The sequence below is a fragment of the Microcaecilia unicolor genome, chromosome 2 (assembly GCF_901765095.1).
Source record: "Microcaecilia unicolor chromosome 2, aMicUni1.1, whole genome shotgun sequence".
NCBI lineage: Eukaryota > Metazoa > Chordata > Amphibia > Gymnophiona > Siphonopidae > Microcaecilia > Microcaecilia unicolor.
Window position 1 is genome coordinate 350044413 of NC_044032.1, and position 17809 is coordinate 350062221.

General features: G+C 41.0%; 1 protein-coding gene across 1 annotated transcript in view; it reads left to right on the forward strand.

Annotated features, from left to right (window-relative positions):
• The window catches only part of NCBP1 (nuclear cap binding protein subunit 1), a 293702-nt gene that overhangs the window by 109523 nt on the left and 166370 nt on the right, over positions 1-17809 (forward strand). The window contains exons 8-10 of the mRNA XM_030194457.1: positions 2923-3138; positions 15438-15535; positions 15738-15801. Of these exons, the coding sequence (XP_030050317.1) occupies positions 2923-3138; positions 15438-15535; positions 15738-15801 (378 nt within the window). The remainder of the gene's footprint in view (positions 1-2922; positions 3139-15437; positions 15536-15737; positions 15802-17809) is intronic.

Below are 17809 nucleotides of genomic sequence, written 5' to 3' on the forward strand. Positions count from 1 at the left end.
GTCTCACAGTTTTCATATGATTTTTAGCATTTTTGAATAATGATGTCATCTGCAGATTTGATCAGTTTACTCATTGTTTCCATTTCCAGAATGTTTATAAATGGGTTAGCATGCCGGTCCCAATATATATCCCTGTGGTACTCCACTGTTCATTTTCTTCCATTGAAAGAATAGGCTATTTAACCCTACTGTTTTCTACCTTTCAACCTGTACCTAGTCTACAGTGGGATAATGCCTCCTATTTCATAGCTTTTTAATTTCCTCAGGAGTCTGTCAAAAGCTTTATAAGAACCCTGATACACTGTGGGGCTCATTTTCGAAAGAGAAAAACATGTAAAAAGTGGCATAAAAGCAGCATTTGGACATTTTGTATTCCAAAACATTCAAATAGCTATTTTCGAAACACATTTTCTAAACGTTTTTCTATGCTGTTTGCAGTGCGTTCAGATCACAAAGGGGCATGTTCAGATCACAAAGGGATCTGGGTGTTCCTAGCACTTTGATGTTTTTCTGCCATAACGGAACAAAACAAAGAGAAAATGTCTAGGACTAAAACTAAGACTTTTTAGCTAGACCTGTTTTAATAATGACTAAGCCATAAAAATTGACCTACATGACCAGATGACCACTGGAGGAATTAAGGAATGACCCCCCTCCAAAGATGTGAAAGAAACAGTACATATCAGCCTTTATGACAGCTTGAAAATGCTGAAGGAAATTGCACCGAAACTGCACTGAGACTAGATAAAACAGAGAAAATGAGTCATAGTGAAGGGGGTCAAGGTCTTTGAGGCGATACTGGCTTATGTAAAATAAGAGGAAGTGACTGTTGCTGATGAGAAGTCGCCACAAGAAGGACCAATTGAACAGGAAAATAAACTTTAATCACTTTTTTAACTAACTTTTTCGTTGCTCATATACATACACATGCATGAGTATTCAGTATGTATAACTTTTTCCTCTCAAACTAAAGTCCTTTTCAACTTCATTATGCCATTTTATTCTTCAGATCAGAATGGTGGCAAAATTGGGTATAGTTGATTCCGTACACTTCTTCTGATGCCTTAGATCAGTGGTGGCGAACCTTTTAGAGACCGAGTGCCCAAACAGCAACCCAAAACCGAATTATTTATCGCAAAGTGCTGGTACTCATTATGGGCGGGGTCACCACATATGACTCCACCCCTATGATAGCCACACCCCTTACACCAGTCATGGCGCATATAAACAGACATCATTGAAAATATTATACTAGTGTAGGAGAAAAAAATAACATGATTTTCTTCCATTATAAATCATTTCTGTAAGCTGTTACAGCTCCAGTATGTCCAGTGCAAAATAAGACAGCAGATGTAAATTCTCCAATTCGACATATTCCAAACACTAAAATGAAAATAAAATGATTTTTCCTACCATTGTTGTCTGGTGATTTTGTTTTTCTATCCATATTGGTTTTAGTCGCTGATTCTGCTGCTCTCTATCTGTTCTCTTAACTCCGTTTCCAGGGCTTCCTTTCCATTGATTTCTTTACTTTCCTCCTTTCTTCTTCATTTCTTGCCCTCCATCCATGTCCAGGTACCATCCTCTCCCCTCCAGCCACAAATGTCCAGCAGCCCTCCTCTCCCCCCTGCCCTACCTCCCAGCACCCGGCAGCACCCAGCACCAGGCCTCCCTCCCACCCAGCACCCACCATCAGGTCTCCCTCCCACACAGACAGCACCAGGCTGGCCTCCTGCCCTCCCTCCAACCCAACGAGCATCAGGCTGCCCATCCTCCCTCCCTCCCTCCCTCCCTCCCTCCCAGCACCAGGAACCCCCCTCCTCCTAAAATTTAAAAAGCGTACCTCCAACCTCCTCAGTCGGGGTTAAGGCGGCGTGCGTCGGCAGCGAAGCGCCTGTGCTTCGCTCGACGTGCCTTCAGCCTTCCCTGTCTCTCAAGCTCTTGAGCTTGAGAGACAGGGAAGGCCGAAGGCGCGTCGAGCGAAGCACAGGTGCTTCGCTGCCGCTGCCGACACACGCCGCCTTAACCCCGACTGAGGAGGTACGCTTTTTAAATTTTAGGAGGAGGGGGGTTCCTGGTGCTGGGAGGGAGGGAAGGAGGGAGGGAGGACGGGCGGGCGGGCTGTTGCTCATTGCGTTGGAGGGAGGGCGGGAGGAAGGCCGAACTGGGAGGGAGAGTGGGCGGACTGGCGATGGCGCGCGTGCCAAGGGAGAGGGCTCTGCGTGCCCTCTCTGGCACGCGTGCCATAGGTTCACCATCACTGCCTTAGATGAATGCTGCTGATGTACCAAGATTGCCAGTGCTGCAGAGATTGTGATTGCAGGAGAACCCTGCATATATTTTTGTTTGGATGAGTTTACTTGCTGGTCAAGTTTGTGCATGGAGTCATTTGTTCTTATGAAACTTTAGATAGTGTACTTGATCTACAATTCAAAGGGTCACTTCATCCTATGCATGGGAATGCCACATCCATCTGGGGTTGAGGAATCAAGATTGATGTGTTTGAAGAACTCTGGTGTAACATTTTTGAACTATCCCATTCAATATTCAATTTGGTTGTTTTTTTTAGATCTGTCATATAATATGTTCAAGGTAGGTTTTGTTTATGGACTTGGTTTGATATATAGCTTTAATAATTGCAATCTGCTAGATAGATTTGCATGTCCTTCCTCCATAGTATTTAAATTTATCTCATGCATATTCATTGTGGGTATCCTGGAAACCTGACTGGCTAGGTGTGTCCCAAGGACTGGGTTGAGAACCTCTGGCTTAGATTGTACTTATGGTTTGTGGAATACTCATTCAATATGGCAGTATAAATATGTGACAATTCTGCTTGTGCTAGAAACAGAAGGTATCAAACTCACTAAATAAAGCAACGTAGTCACGACTGCACTTTAACAGTAGTCTTGTTTGGTTTAGTATTTAGACTGCCTTTGGGCTCAGATTCAGAAGATGAAAAAGGATCGCTGGCAGGAAAGACACATCTTACGTCCATATCTTGCGTTTGACAGCATCCTTTGTGAAGCCCTACAACACAATCTGCCTCCTTTTACGCCGCCACCACACACACAGGATTCCATGTATCCCATGCCAAGGGTTATCTTCAGGCTTTTTGACTACACAGATGCTCCAGAGGTATGTGAAACTTCTTAATATTAACTTACGTAAACTAGTTTAATAACACAAATACAATCTGTTCTCAGCAGGAAGGGTTATCTCTTTCATTCTATATTGCTAATGTTTATTATACTTCGTTGTTGCTACAGTAGTGACTTAAGGAAAAAGGTAAGGCAAGGGGAGTGTTTATATCAAAATGACTTTTTTGTGTGTTTTATTGGTAAGAAAAATGAGCAAAAGAATATAAATGAGCTGGGAGTCGTGTTGTCTGATACTTGCTTATAGATCAGAACTTGTGTTTTATCTTTGGTGAAGCAGGGAGGGGAACAGTTGCCACATTGTTCGGCAATCAATTAGTTTCATGTGACTATAAAGATACCAGATTAGTTATAAATGGTAAATACTTTTAAAACAAATAGGAAGAAATATTTTTTTCACTCAACGAATAGTTAAGTTCTGCAACTCAGTGCTGGAAAATGTGGTAACAGCGATTAGTGTATCTGGGTTTAAAAAAGGCATTGGTTGTGGATTTGCCTTTTTGCATTGTGAGAAGAGGACCTTATCTTATTTTGAGCTAAGTAGTCCATTTTCAAGTTTTTTATTTAAACAATTAGATGAGTTTTTTTTTTTTTTTTTTTTAATGATGAAGAGTATTTAGCTCTAGATACAGTTCATGTCTAGAGCTCTTTGAGGGACCCTTTTACTAAGATGCGGTATGGGTAATGTGCACCAAATTGGAACTACCGCTGGGGTAGTGCGGGCTCCTGGCAGTAATTCTGAGGTTGATGTGTTCTGATTCCAGTGTTAGAAAATATTTTTCTATTTTCTACCGCAGGGGGCGTTCCCAGCGGTAATTAGCAGTGCAGCCACGTTGGTGTGCACTGCACGATTACCACACGTGTTACACATGAGCCCTTAATGCTAGATCACTGAGTGGTGGTAAGGGCTCAGGTTGTAAATAGACGCATACTACTTTATTTTTAGCGCATAGCCATTTATGGCCCCATTAAAGGAAAAAATAAAGTTCTTTTTCCCAGTCGTGGTAAAAAATGGCCCAGCGCCCACCATAAACATTCCCACACTACCGCAGGCCACATTTTACCGCAGCTTAGTAAAAGGTCATCCCTGAGGCTTTTTCCTCCTGTCCACATTATTAGTTTAATAATAGTTCATATGCTTCAAGTTTTGGGAGAATTTTCTATAATTATTGTTGTATGTGCTCTACAGTTTTGATTCTCCCCCCTTTGGATAATTTGTAGTGAATTTTTTAAGTTTTGGACAAGTTCCGGAAGAAAAAGTCCAGACAGTGTTATTTAGACAGACATGGGGAAGCTACTCCTTGCCCTGGGATTGGTAACATGGAATTTATTTATTTGTTGCATTTGTATCCCACATTTTCCCACCTATTTGCAGGCTCAATGTGGCTTACATAGTACTGTGATGGCGATCGCTAATTCCGGTATGAGAAATACATAGTGATATTGGGTGAGGTTCATGTGTGACAGACACACATAAGGGAATCAAGGAGAAGAGTTAAGTTATGTTGCCACGATTTGGGTTTCTGCCACGTACTTGTGACCTGGCTTGGCAACTGTTGGAAACAGGATACTGGGCTAGATGGACAATTGGTCTGACCCAGTATGGCTATTCTTAAGTTCTTTATGACTAACCTTGAGTTGCTTTCTCTTGTTCTTTCTCAAGTTAATCTTAGGCTCACCTCGGGCTGTCTTCCCCCTCAATGGAAGTTTGTAGTTATTTGACCTATTTAAAAAAAAACAAAAAAACAACCTTTGGATCCATCTATCCCTGCCTACTGTCATCCTGTAGCCAGTCTGTTTTCTCTAAGATTGTAGAGAAGGTTGTTTTTCTTCAACTTAAATCAGTTTACAGACAGAATATTGGCTTTTCATCCATGCCAGTCTGGTTTTAGACCTGGATGCAGTACAGAGACTGTATTAGCCTCAGTTCTTGGTGAGATACGTTCTAAGCTAGATCAAGGTTACATTGCTCTTGCAGTATCTTTAGATCTCTTGGCTGCCTTTGATCTTATTGATCATTCCCTATTGCTCTCTTTCCTTGTCTCATATGGTCTGTCGAGCTACTGTTTTTCAGTGGTTTGAATCATTCTTGAAGGATCGAACTTGCGAATTTGTCACTGCTACCGCTGCCTCAACCACAAAAGCTCTTTCATGTGGAGTGCTGCAGGGTTCTGGTTTGTCACCTTTTTAACCTTTTAGAATCCCTTGGCGACTGTCGTCTGTCCCCCCCCCCCCCCCCCCCCCCCCCCTTCTTGACTCAGTGGACTTTATTCAGTCTCCCTACTTTTGATTCCCTTCACAAACTTTTTTTTTTTAATACAATGAACATCTCCATCTTGTCTTGACCACATTTCCCTAAGTTGGCTAAACATGTTATCTCTAGATCTTTTACCTATTATCCATGGGCCTGATATTGATTTGATGGCCAGTGTTTTTGCTGTCTGCCACCAGTGTTAAACATGGATATTTCATTCCGGGCCATTTCCGGTGACCAGCATTGAATATTTGGTGTTTTATTTAACTGCTAAAAAGTTAACCTATTATGCCGATATTCATTGCTAACTGGTTAACTTTTTAGCTGTTAAAGATAAGACTGCTGGTTATGTGGTCCTATTTGACTGCTAATCTTATCTGATTAGGTGCTGAATAGTGTTTCCTAATCGGGTAAGTGGCGCAATATAGCTGGTTATGCATTAGGCACTAACTGGCAATATTTAACCAGTCAGTGGCCGTGTCTGGCATGTTAAATAGCTTTGAATATTGGGGGGCATCAATTATCTGCTCTAGGTTATCCTTAGGGATTCTACCCCAGTCCTGGAAAACAGCCCAATTCTGAAAAAAACTACACTCAGTGCCTTCTTACCTTCAAAACTATCACCTGGTTTTGACTTTACCTTTCTAATCTAAACTCACAGAAATATTGATATTCCAGCAACTTCTTTCCCATGTGAAGGCTATGAATATTCAGCACCCTAGCAATCTGGCGTCCACTCAGGACATGGTACAGAGACCATAACAGCATCCCTGGTTAGTGAAATACATAGCAACCTAGATAAGGGCTCAGTCACTTCTGGTTTCTTTGGATCTCTCAGCTGCCTTTGACCTTCACAAAAGCGGAGATAGGGAAGAATTGGGGAAACTATAGGCCAGTAAGCTTCACGTTGGTGGTAGGAAAAATAATGGAATCACTGCTGAAGGAAAGGATAGTTAACTTTCTAGAAGCCAACAGGTTACAGGATCCGAGGCAACATGGCTTTTCCAAAGTAAAATTCTGCCAAATGAATCTGAGTGACTTATTTGACTGGGTGACCAAAGAACTGGATAAAGAACATGCGCTTAGATGTTATCTACTTGAATGTCAGCAAAGCCTTTGACCCTCACAGAAGACTCATGAATAAGCTGACAGGACTGAACTTGGGACCCAAAGTGGTGAACTGGATTGACTGACGGGCGGCAGAGGGTGGTGGTAGATGGAATCTGCTCGGAGGAAAGGAAGGTGAGTAGTGGAGTGCCTTGGGTTGATGCTGGGTTAATTCTGTTTTAATATATTTGCAAGAGACATTGCTGAAGGGTTAGAAGGAAAAGTTTGCCTTTTTGCGGATGACGTGAAGATGGCCAATAGAGTGGATACCCTGGAGGGAGTAGAAACTATTAAGAAGTTGGAAGAATGGTCAAGGGTCTGGCAGTTAAAATTTAATACCAAAATTACTAATCAGGGGATAACTCTTTTAATTCCAGAGTCACTTTTAATATCGACTACACAAAGACTCCAGTATTTTTTCTTTATCACAAAAACATTTTATTGTATTGCAATGCCCGCTAACCTCACTAGCACTGCTGCCTACTATTAAAACCTCACACATTCACTCCTCCGCTCACCTTGCACACCTGTATTTAATTTAAATACAAAACAGTTGATTTTACATTTTAAACTGCATACTTATACTGTTTCATATTGTGCATATGTTTTGCCATGCTTATACATTATATCATACTCAAATAATCAAAACTCAGTCCTGCCAGCAAAATGGTCCTTTTCCTACAAACGCCACGCCTTCCACATGGACGCAGTGAAAACGTTTCCACATAAACGCTGGATGACTGTTCTTCATGTCTGTGGCTCAGCCCTAAGGGAGTTTCAATCTGGCATGCAGCCACTGGAGGTGTAGAACAAATTTGATGGTGGTTCCTTCTGAGGAAGATTTGTGAAATGCGGTCCTGCATTGAGGAGCCGGCATAACATGAAACAGATATGGTGGACTGTTGAGTTAGTCACCGAGCACACAGCACCTGTATTGTGATGCATACTAATGACTGGAGGTGGCGTATTTGAACAGCCAACGGAGGTTTAACGGACATACAGAGTTTGTCAATGAAGAACAGTCATCCAGCGTTTATGTGGAAACATTTTCACTGCGTCCATGCGGAAGGCGTGGCGTTTGTAGGAAAAGGACCATTTTGCTTGCAGGACTGAGTTTTGATTATTTGAGTATGATATAATGTATAAGCATGGCAAAACATAAGCACAATACGAAACAGTATAAGTATGCAGTTTAAAATGTAAAATCAACTGTTTGTATTTAAATTAAATACAGGTGTGCAAGGTGAGCGGAGGAGTGAATGTGTGAGGTTTTAATAGTAGGCAGCAGTGCTAGTGAGGTTAGCGGGCATTGCAATACGATAAAATGTTTTTGTGATAAAGAAAAAATACTGGAGTCTTTGTGTAGTTAAAATGTAATCCCATTAACTAAACTCTAGATGTGCATATCAAATATTTTTTATTTATTACAAGCCATTTAACATAAATATATTAAAAATGTCATTCGTCACCAGCCACTCACACACAGGATCTCACAGATTATAAATCAATATTTTTACAGTAGCTTAATTTGCTCTGTAAACTGGCCAAACCACAATTTAGTTAATGTCCCTTGAACGTGAATAAATGTCACTTAGCTTCCCCCTCTGCATAGCACCAGGCCAGCCGGCCGTAGTTCGCTTTTTAAATCTCTTTCTGTATCACAGCAGGGAAGCATTTCCACTCCTGTTCAATATTCTGCCAGCCTTGTTATATCTCCACCACCATACCATATCACAAAAGAAAACTGGGGATCCAATGCCAATAGATGTGCAAATGTCTGAGCTTAAAAGTAACAATATAGTGTAATCTTCAACTGCACTCCCCTTGCAGGACTTCATTTCACCAGCTGTTTCATCAAAGAAAAACATATATCCCTACTAACTGGCAATTTAAATAATGCTGCTAAATGAAATCTAAACCACAAACTGCATGATACAAACTTGCGTCATGAGACACTGCTCAATTCAGCACTTCCATGTTACTGCAAACCCCGTAAGTGTTCGCTTAAATACCGCTCAAACAGTTCACCATTCTACTTCTAAATTCAGCCGTTTAGGAACCACAGTGTTCCACTGGAAAATGAACCGCTGCTCTTTCATCTGCAAAATATCTGATACATTTCCACCCCTCTCAGGTATTATTTGTAGAAGGACCACAGACTTTAGGTCATCCACTGTGTGTCCTACAGACAACTAATGAGACACAAGCGGAGCTTCAGTTTTTGAATGTTTAATGTTGCTGGTGTGTTCCGCTAGTCTTTGTTTTAATTTCCTTTTAGTTTGTCCTATGTAATACAGATGGAAAACAACAAAGCAGATCGATGGAAATCTAAAATATAACTTTATTGAAAGAATATCATCTAAAAAAAACATACCTGACACAGGCCGTGTTTCGCCCAACAGGGCTGCATCAGGGGCTACAAAATAAATAAAACAATAATAAAATCAATATGACACATTAAGTAAAAAGACAAATTATATAAAAACCAAAATCAAAGACTCGGCTGATAACACATTAACACCATTTTATTTATTTAGATTTTGCTCACACCTTTTTCAGTAGTAGCTCAAGGTGAGTTACATTCAGGTACACTGGATATTTCTCTGTCCCAGGAGGGCTCACAATCTAAGTTTACATCTGAGGCAATGGAGGGTTAAGTGACTTGCCCAAGATCACAAGAAACAGCAGTGGGATTTGAACCATGATAATAAAACATAATATTAAAAAGACACCTTGATAATAGACTAAAGCGTTATATATATATATATATATATATATATAACATACATGAATATGTGGATCATATAAATTAACCAACATATTAGTATACAATTATATTTAATTAAAAAACTTAAATTTCAAAATTAAAAATCATATCTAGATTTTTGAAAAGTCTGCCAACCAAAATAAATATTACATATAAATTGTATAAATCGTATTATAGTGTAATATCCATAACATATAAAAACAAGCATAAAACAATGATAAAATCTATCCAGCACGTTGAAGAATAACAGTCATCAGTATTACATGTAAAATCTGTGGTATACTCATAAAAAAATAACAAATAATAAATAAACGTGCTAGAATCTAAAACTGTAATTAGTCATACATATATGTTAATTTGTAGTCGGTATAATATGGTCTTAATAAAATGCTTGAAAAATTGAATGCTTAAAAAATTCCTTATACGCCGATCAATGACGTCTATGGTATAAGAGATGTTCAAGATGTATGTCCATTTATCATAGAGACTTATATCAAGGAAATTGTCGCGCTGTGCTCCTCCGGGGGCAGTGACATGAGAGGCGAGAGAAGCGGCTGCACAGCTGTTTTTCTAGCGGCTGGACTTTGCAGGTCTGTGTTTGGTGGGCGGGCCTGGAGAGAAAGTGGCAGGGCCTGGGTTGCGAACTTTGGGGGGGGGGGGGGTGGAGGGCGGAGCAGTGGCTGCGGCGACCTCGTGGAGGGGGGAGCGGTGGCGACCTCGTGGGTGGTGGACGGGCAGTTGACAAACTTGTGTCCCGGTGCCGGGGAATGCTGGGAAAGCCCTCGGCAGAGTAAGCAGGCTTCTCTTGGGGAAATTGCGCTTCCGACTTTCGTTAGTGGGGGGGGGGGCAATGTATCTTGCGGTGCTGAAGTAGGAAATTACTTTCTGTCCTGTGCTTGGTCCCTTCTTGTGATGTCGCGTTACCATGGGCGATTATGAAGCCTACGGGGAGTGGAAGTGAGAGGGGTGCTGTGAGTGGGTTAGTGACGTATTGTGCGGGGGGGGGTGCGAGGGGGTTGATGTGGCCCGGGGGGGGGGGGTGTTGATGTGCTTGGGGGGGGGGGGGGGAAGGGGCTTGGGTGATGCGCCGAGAGGGGGGTTTTGTCTGCGGTGCCGCGCTTGTCCTGTTGCAGGGAGCGGCGCACTGACAGCTGATTCCCAGGCAGGGTTTCCCTACTCCTCCCCCTCCCTGGGAATCAGCTGTCAGTGACGTCAGCCTGGCTACGGAGCCTAGCTCAGCAGCTGCAGGAGCCACGGACACAGGCAGCTACTTTAGAACATCGGTGGTGAGAATTATTATATAGGATTACTAAACTGGAAGCATGACACTGATAAAAATAATAGATTTTTATTCACAGGAAGAAATAAAAACTATTCACAGCTGAATAAAGCAGAGACTATTACAGAATAACAAGCTAAAGGGCAGTTTAAAACTGCCATAATATACACTAATTGGACAGTAGTTAAAACACACACACCTCCCTAGATACAGTAGTGTTACCTTTTGTTACTCGCATGTGTTTGCAGAACTTGGCAGGAATAGGGCAGTGTTTGGTGGTGATCCAATGATGGTCCATTAGTGAGAGTAGAAGGGACAGCTGAAGAGTAGATATCGGATAAAAGGTTTATTTTTTTAGCTGGAGATGTCCGTCTTTTACATCATTCTGGTACTATCTTGGGTGGTTTGATAAGATTGTGACAAGTGATTGGCTGGTGTCCTTTGTGACTTGAGAAGCCACATGAAAGTCTTGTGGCATTCTTTTTGGGAAAGTGCTTCCAAATTCAGGTTCCAACAAGTCTGAGGGTGACCTGACCCAGGTCCTTGTTGCCTATTAGCCATTCAGGGTCAGATATTTCTCCTATGCTGATGATGACATTTTCTTTTTCCCATAGTCTGATTTACAATCAGCCTACTCACTGATGAATGAGATCTTCGACGCATTGTTTACATGGTTCTGTGAATGAGTCTAAAGGTAAACCCGGAGAAGACCAACATACTATGGTTAGGAAAGGAGGAACACAACCCACCAACCCTTCTTCCCAAGATAGCAGGATCCACAATCGCTATAAAAAAAAGAGGGGTCTGGATAGATTCCCCAACTAACCATGTCAGTGCAAATAAACAAGGTAGTAAACAAATGCTTCTACAAACTCAAACGTCTCCACCATATTAAACATCTATTGGATGTAAAACGCTTCCAGACCAGTCTAAGCTTTAGTCATAACAGCCCTAGACTACTGCAGTATAATGTATCTAGGACTACCAGACAAGCTAATAGGGAAGTTACAAATATTTCAAAATGCAGCAGCCAAACTAATTGGTAGAGGAAAGTGGAGAGAACACGCCTCAAAAGAACACCCAGTTCAACTCTAATAGGCAAGGGAACATAATTATGGAACACACTACCAATAAAGCTGTTGAATACCAAACTACCTGGTCTTCTGTAGAAAATTAAAGCCATGGCTTTTTCCACAAACACTGTGGACCACAAATGACCACAACCTAGGAACAACGCAAACTTAAGAAATGCACTCAAAGACCTCCTGAGGGAATCAATATAAAGACACAATCAAACATCTCAAAGTAATGATTTGAGCTTTGAAAATTAATCCCATAATTATCTTTCAGCTTCCTGGTTTAACACATACACATTTCATTTTAATTGTAATGTTATTCACCTATGTTTCATATAAAAATATTTACCTTTGTTCCTATGTAACAATTTTTTTTTTGGTTGAGTTTCAATGTACTATCATTGCATTCATTGGATTTGTCCTCCGCCTAGAACTTAAAGGTTAAGCAGACTATAAATGTCAAAGTTAAATTAAATTAGTGCACAGCTTCATAGTCCTTTATCACTGCCTTCTGGCAGATAGGCATAATCCGCAAGTCCTGGATTGATCGTTTCAACTAAAGGAAAGAAAATTAGCAGGTAAGATCTAATTCTTCTTTCCTCTTCTGGAGCTTTCTATAAAAAGACTTAAGGAACAAGGGATCCCCCACATCCTTTGGTGCACCTGTTGAGGGAGAGTATGCAGGCACAGGGAATACCCCAACATCAAATCCCTTGACTTTACATTTTAGATGTTGAGGGTAAACTTGGCTACCCTGGTTCTGCCCTTCAGTGTGTCAGTGCTGCAAATAATTCTGTTTGAGAGACTCCACTAGGAGGTGGTCTTATGTTTTTAAATGGAAAAGATTTGTCATCTGCGGTGACAGGTTTTAGATACTTTTTCCTGTCCAACACAAAATTTGCTTACATTCATTTAACATCGGTCAGGTTTATAGTTTTTCCTGTCCAACACAAAATTTGCTTGCATTCATTTAACATCGGTCAGGTTTATAGTTTATTAAAAACTTGATATACTACTTTAGAGGTCCTCCTTAAGGCAATTTACAGTAATCACATAACTTCAAAGAAAACAGAAAAATACTACAATAAAAATAGGAAAGTAAAAAGACCAAATGCCTGGAGGAGTTGGTTTAATTTTCTTGAACTTTCAAATGCTTGGTAGATGGATACTCAGGCAGTGATATACAGATGTAAACACAAAGGAATAGTCTTACCATCTGATGATCCTGATGCCTGGAGCTTCATTCACAAAAGGGGTTATTTACTCTCTTGGTGGTGGCACAGCCAGCTTTTGCACCTCTGACAGTTCTGTATGTGGGAAGTGTAGGAGTAGTACATGTTTTCAGTATCGGTAAAGTGTTGTGTGCAACTGTTATACAGAAGACTTCTACGGTCTATGCCCTGATTGTGGTTGTATGGATTTGGATGATCTGGAGTGGAGCTTCGATAACTTCAGAAGTTGGAGAGCAAGGCCAGTTCCAGGCAGACTTCTATGGTCTGTGCCCTGAAAATGGCAAAGACAAATCAAGTTCAAGTATACATATGTAGTATCACATCATACCTTATGCTGTGAGTTTATCTGTTGGGCAGAGTGGATAGACCTTACAGGTCTTATCTGCTGTCATCTGCTATGTTACTATAAGGCTCATTTTCAAAGCTCTTAGACCTACAAAGCTCCATAGGTTACTATGAAATTTTGTAAGTCTAAATGCTTTGAAAATATGCCTCTGTTACTATGATGAAAACCGACTCCATTCGGGTTCACCTTATCATTTCTTATAGTTTCTATATTGCTACTAGATATATATAGCCCTATACATATTATATGCAAGGACTTTCTCTGTCCCTAGTGAGCATACAATTGTTTGTTTGAGAACCCCACCCCTTTCTTAACTTCCTGTCCCTTAATGACCAAGGGGAAGAATAAATCGCACACAAATTACTAGAAAATGGCAAAAGCTTCTGGGAGCAGTCACAGCCTTCACTTAACCTCAGCGAAATGACACCTGACTAGCTCAGCTTCCTAAGCACTTTTATTAAATCATAGGTTAACAGATGAACAGTTTCACATTATAGATTATAAGACACAAGCTATGGATAATATTCTGCTATCAGCAGGTTATTGGAGAATCAGAGCAAAGTTCAACAACAACTTCAACAATTTCAGTAAGGTATCTGTCTATTATAAAAGATTGATGAGAATAAGGAACTCTGCTTGGAGCTGGCCCACATTATGTCTGTGTGGCCAAAGATCCAGGGGTATGTAAGCTAAGGGCGTATATTATTCTCAGTTCCCTGTCCTTTCCCGTATTTACAAGATAGGCTAGACATGCTAGACAACTTCGGTCATCTGGACAAGGACATTCATTAATAGGCAGGATTAGACTTGTCAGGTTCAGCAAGGAAAGCATTTGTTCACTTTTTTACTAAAGTTTTGCTAAAAGGGTCCCTGTGTTGCTTAAATTTCTAATAAATTGTCGAACAAAAAAAAACCCCCAAACCCTCATGATGCGACAATGATGCTTCCAGAATCTGTTTGTGGACTAGAATCTAACTCCTCCTCCTCTCCCCCAGGCCAAACTTTTTTTATTTTTAATTTCCAGGATGCCTTTCAAAAAAGAACGATTTACAAGTTTTCAAAAGGCAAGTTGCCTCCAAAGTATGTTGTATGTCTATCTGTTGCAGTACCTTTTTCTACTTTTTCCCCTCCCCCTTTTTATGCTGAAAGCAGCCTTTAGCTAGGGAGTCCATTCTTGAAGAAAATATTATTTATTTATTAGGATTTATTTACTGCCTTTTTGAAGGAATTCACTCAAGGCGATATACAGTAAGAATAGATCAAACATGAACAGGAGGCAATTAGAGCAGTAAAAATATTTGAACAACAATACAAAGTATGGCATGGTATACTACTTGCAATGACAGCACAATATGTACTAGAACATTATAATTGGTAGTGAAGGGTAAGGCAAAGTTGTAACATATAGATGAGTAAGAAAGTAGGAAGAATTAGAAAGTAAGGTGATTGATTTGAAGAAAGTTGCACATTTGTCTCTGAGAAAACCCAAGTAGGGCAGGATTAAAGCATAGGCAAAGTAGGCATGTGCTTAGGGCGCAATTGTTTAGGAGAAGCCTGCTCGGATGTGCAGTTGCAGTGGTTCCTAAGGCAGATTTTTGCTCTGATAAAATAGCTGTTGGCAGAAAGGGGAGAGGAGTGGAAGAACTGACCCACAGCTTCCAGCAGAAGTTCGCCTATTCTACCTATTTTCTGAGTTTTTCTCTGAAGTCAGAACGACACTTGACCCCTTTTGTGGGAATCTTAAAATTTTTTATATCATGATAGGGGTCTAAATGTGTTTGTTTGGCAAGGCGCCCACCAAACGGTTAATTCTGCCCTGAACTATTACTTACCTAAAGTAGATGGTGTTCATGGACAGCAGGATACAAGTCTTTGCATGTTCCTCGGAGCTGTTTTCTGCTCTGAGCTACATAAGAGATTGACTGAAGTCCCACATCAGCCATTAGCGAGAAATGGTGCACATACAATAAGAGACTTCAGAAGCTTCCAGCCTATTCTGAGCTGTGAAAACATTCTCTGTGCTGAATTTGTTGGAGGAAGACTCTTGTGAGGACTTGTATCCTACTGCCCACAATAAACACCAGCTACAGGTAAGTTAGTTGACTTTATTAGCTGTTATTCTGAGTCATTTTTCATGTGTTCAAAGCATTCTGTAATATGAGGAACCCTGACATGATTTCTTTTGAAATATATAAATGCATTTTCCCTTTCTAACTAGGGCCCTGTTATGCCAGGCAGTCATTCTGTTGAGAGATTTGTGATAGAAGAAAATTTGCATTGCATCATCAAGTCACATTGGAAAGAACGAAAAAGCTGGTAAGATTACAAGCCTTCCTTTCCATAGTATGGTATTTGGACTTTTTTTTTTTTTTTTTTAAAGATACTTCATTGGGGTCTAACTAGAACTTGGGACCTAGGCTGCAGTCTTATGTGAACAGTGAATTATAGGTATGCTGGAAGGTTTCTATAAATGCATGGTTTTTAATGTACTTTTATTTCTTTTCTTTTTTTTCAACAGTGCTGCACAACTATTGAGTTATCCAGGGAAGAGCAAGATTCCTTTGAACTACCACATAGTTGAAGTAAGTTTTTAAAAAAATAATTTTTTTTCTTGCATTCTGTGTTTGTTCATCCCCATGCTGTGGGTGTGGCAAACTGTAACAGGGGAAGACACACAGGGCATTTACCTCGCTTAAAGCTTTGTTGATTGGTCAACAGAAGAATGTAGCCCTTCATAGTATCTTTATATACCTAAAAAGATCTGGGGCATGGGCCTACCTTAGTAGAGGAATAGCACTGGCAATCTGAGACAAAAACTGCTCTTTATGCCATGATGGAAACTGATGAGGCAGGATTACTGCATGTTGCTGTAAGTATTGATAAGTACTTTAGATACATGTTTAAAAATGAAACCAATAGCGATCGCTTTTCCTCCCCTACCTCAAGAATTATCTTGTAAAAATAATAGGACAGCATAATTTTTTATATATATGAAACGTCCAAAATCTGCTGTCATTTCAGTAACAGCAGCTCACACAATTTTTTTTGTTACATTTGTACCCCGCACTTTCCCACTCTACTTGCAGACACTCTAATATAGCACAAAACCCTTAAAAAAAAAAAAAAAAAAAAGTTGCTCAAGACCCTGTATTGTAAACCTACCATACCATCACAGAATTAGCTCCCAAAACTCAGAGCATAGACACTGCCTGTGAAAATGCAGCAATGTAAATATAGCAACAGGCCGCAGAATACCAGTGAGCATCCTTTTGGGATGCAGAACAAGCTATATTAGTGTGGATCGCTTCAAAGAATCTACATGTTTGCAGAATGCCTCAACTGTGTCACACATGGCATGCAACATGCTGTTATTGAATACAGAAAAAGTGGCCACAAATCATTAAATGTTGTCTACAATTTTTATTTAATTGAAGAAGTAACAAGTCACTTTACCAGTACTGCATTAGAGAAATAGAAATCAAGTACCTTCTGTACAGAACAAAATGTAAAGATAACGAGAATTATATATACCCAAAGATGGCGTATGTCGATCACTGCATTTACAATTAAAATGTTTTTCTTCTCTGTTGTATGGATACTTCATTTCCCTATGCTCCCCTTTGCTTTTCTCTTGTCTTCTAACTCCTTTTCAAGAGTTTTCTTTCATTTGTCAGTTTCTTTTCTTGCCTGCCTTCTTTAGTTCTTCCCCTGTATGTTTGTCATTGATCCTGTCTTCTGTTTTCTATCTATATGTACTCGTAGCTACAGTTCATCTGCCTCTTCTCTTTTTGACTTTTTCTCTTGTCTGTCTTTTTACATACCTACTAACTAATGCTGTTATTCTCCGAGGACAAGCAGGCTGCTTGTTCTCACTGATGGGTGACGTCCACGGCAGCCCCTCCAATCGGAAACTTCACTAGCAAAGTCCTTTGCTAGCCCTCGCGCGCCCGCGCGCACCGCGCATGCGCGGCCGTCTTCCCGCCCGAAACCGGCTCGAGCCGGCCAGTCTTCTTTTGTCCGCACTCGGTACGGTCGTGTTTTCGCCGTGTCGAGCCCCGGAAAGTCGACCTCGCGCGTCCAATTTGTTTGAACGTGTTTTTTTCCTTCGGGAAAGCTTTGTCCTAGTCGGGAAGTGCTCCGGAAACCCCTCGCCGGGTTTCGTGTAAATCCTCCCCGTACTTCCAGCTTTTTTGCCCCGGTAAGTTTTCTTTCGTCGTCGGGGTAGGCCTCTTTTCGGCCTCGGTCGAGAATTTTTTCTCCCTCTAAATTTTGGTGCTCCAAATTTCGCCATTTCGGCTTTTGATTTCGCCGGCGTGATTTTTCCGCCCATGACATCGAAGCCTTCCAGCGGCTTCAAGAAGTGCACCCAGTGCGCCCGGGTTATCTCGCTCACTGATCGACACTCGTCGTGTCTTCAGTGTCTGGGGGCCGAGCACCGCCCTCAGAACTGTAGTCTGTGTTCCCTGCTTCAAAGGCGGACTCAGGTAGCGAGACTAGCCCAGTGGAACGTGTTGTTCTCGGGCTCTTCGTCGGCATCGGCACCGGGATCTTCGAGTGCATCGACGTCGTCAGCGTCCAGACCATCTTCCT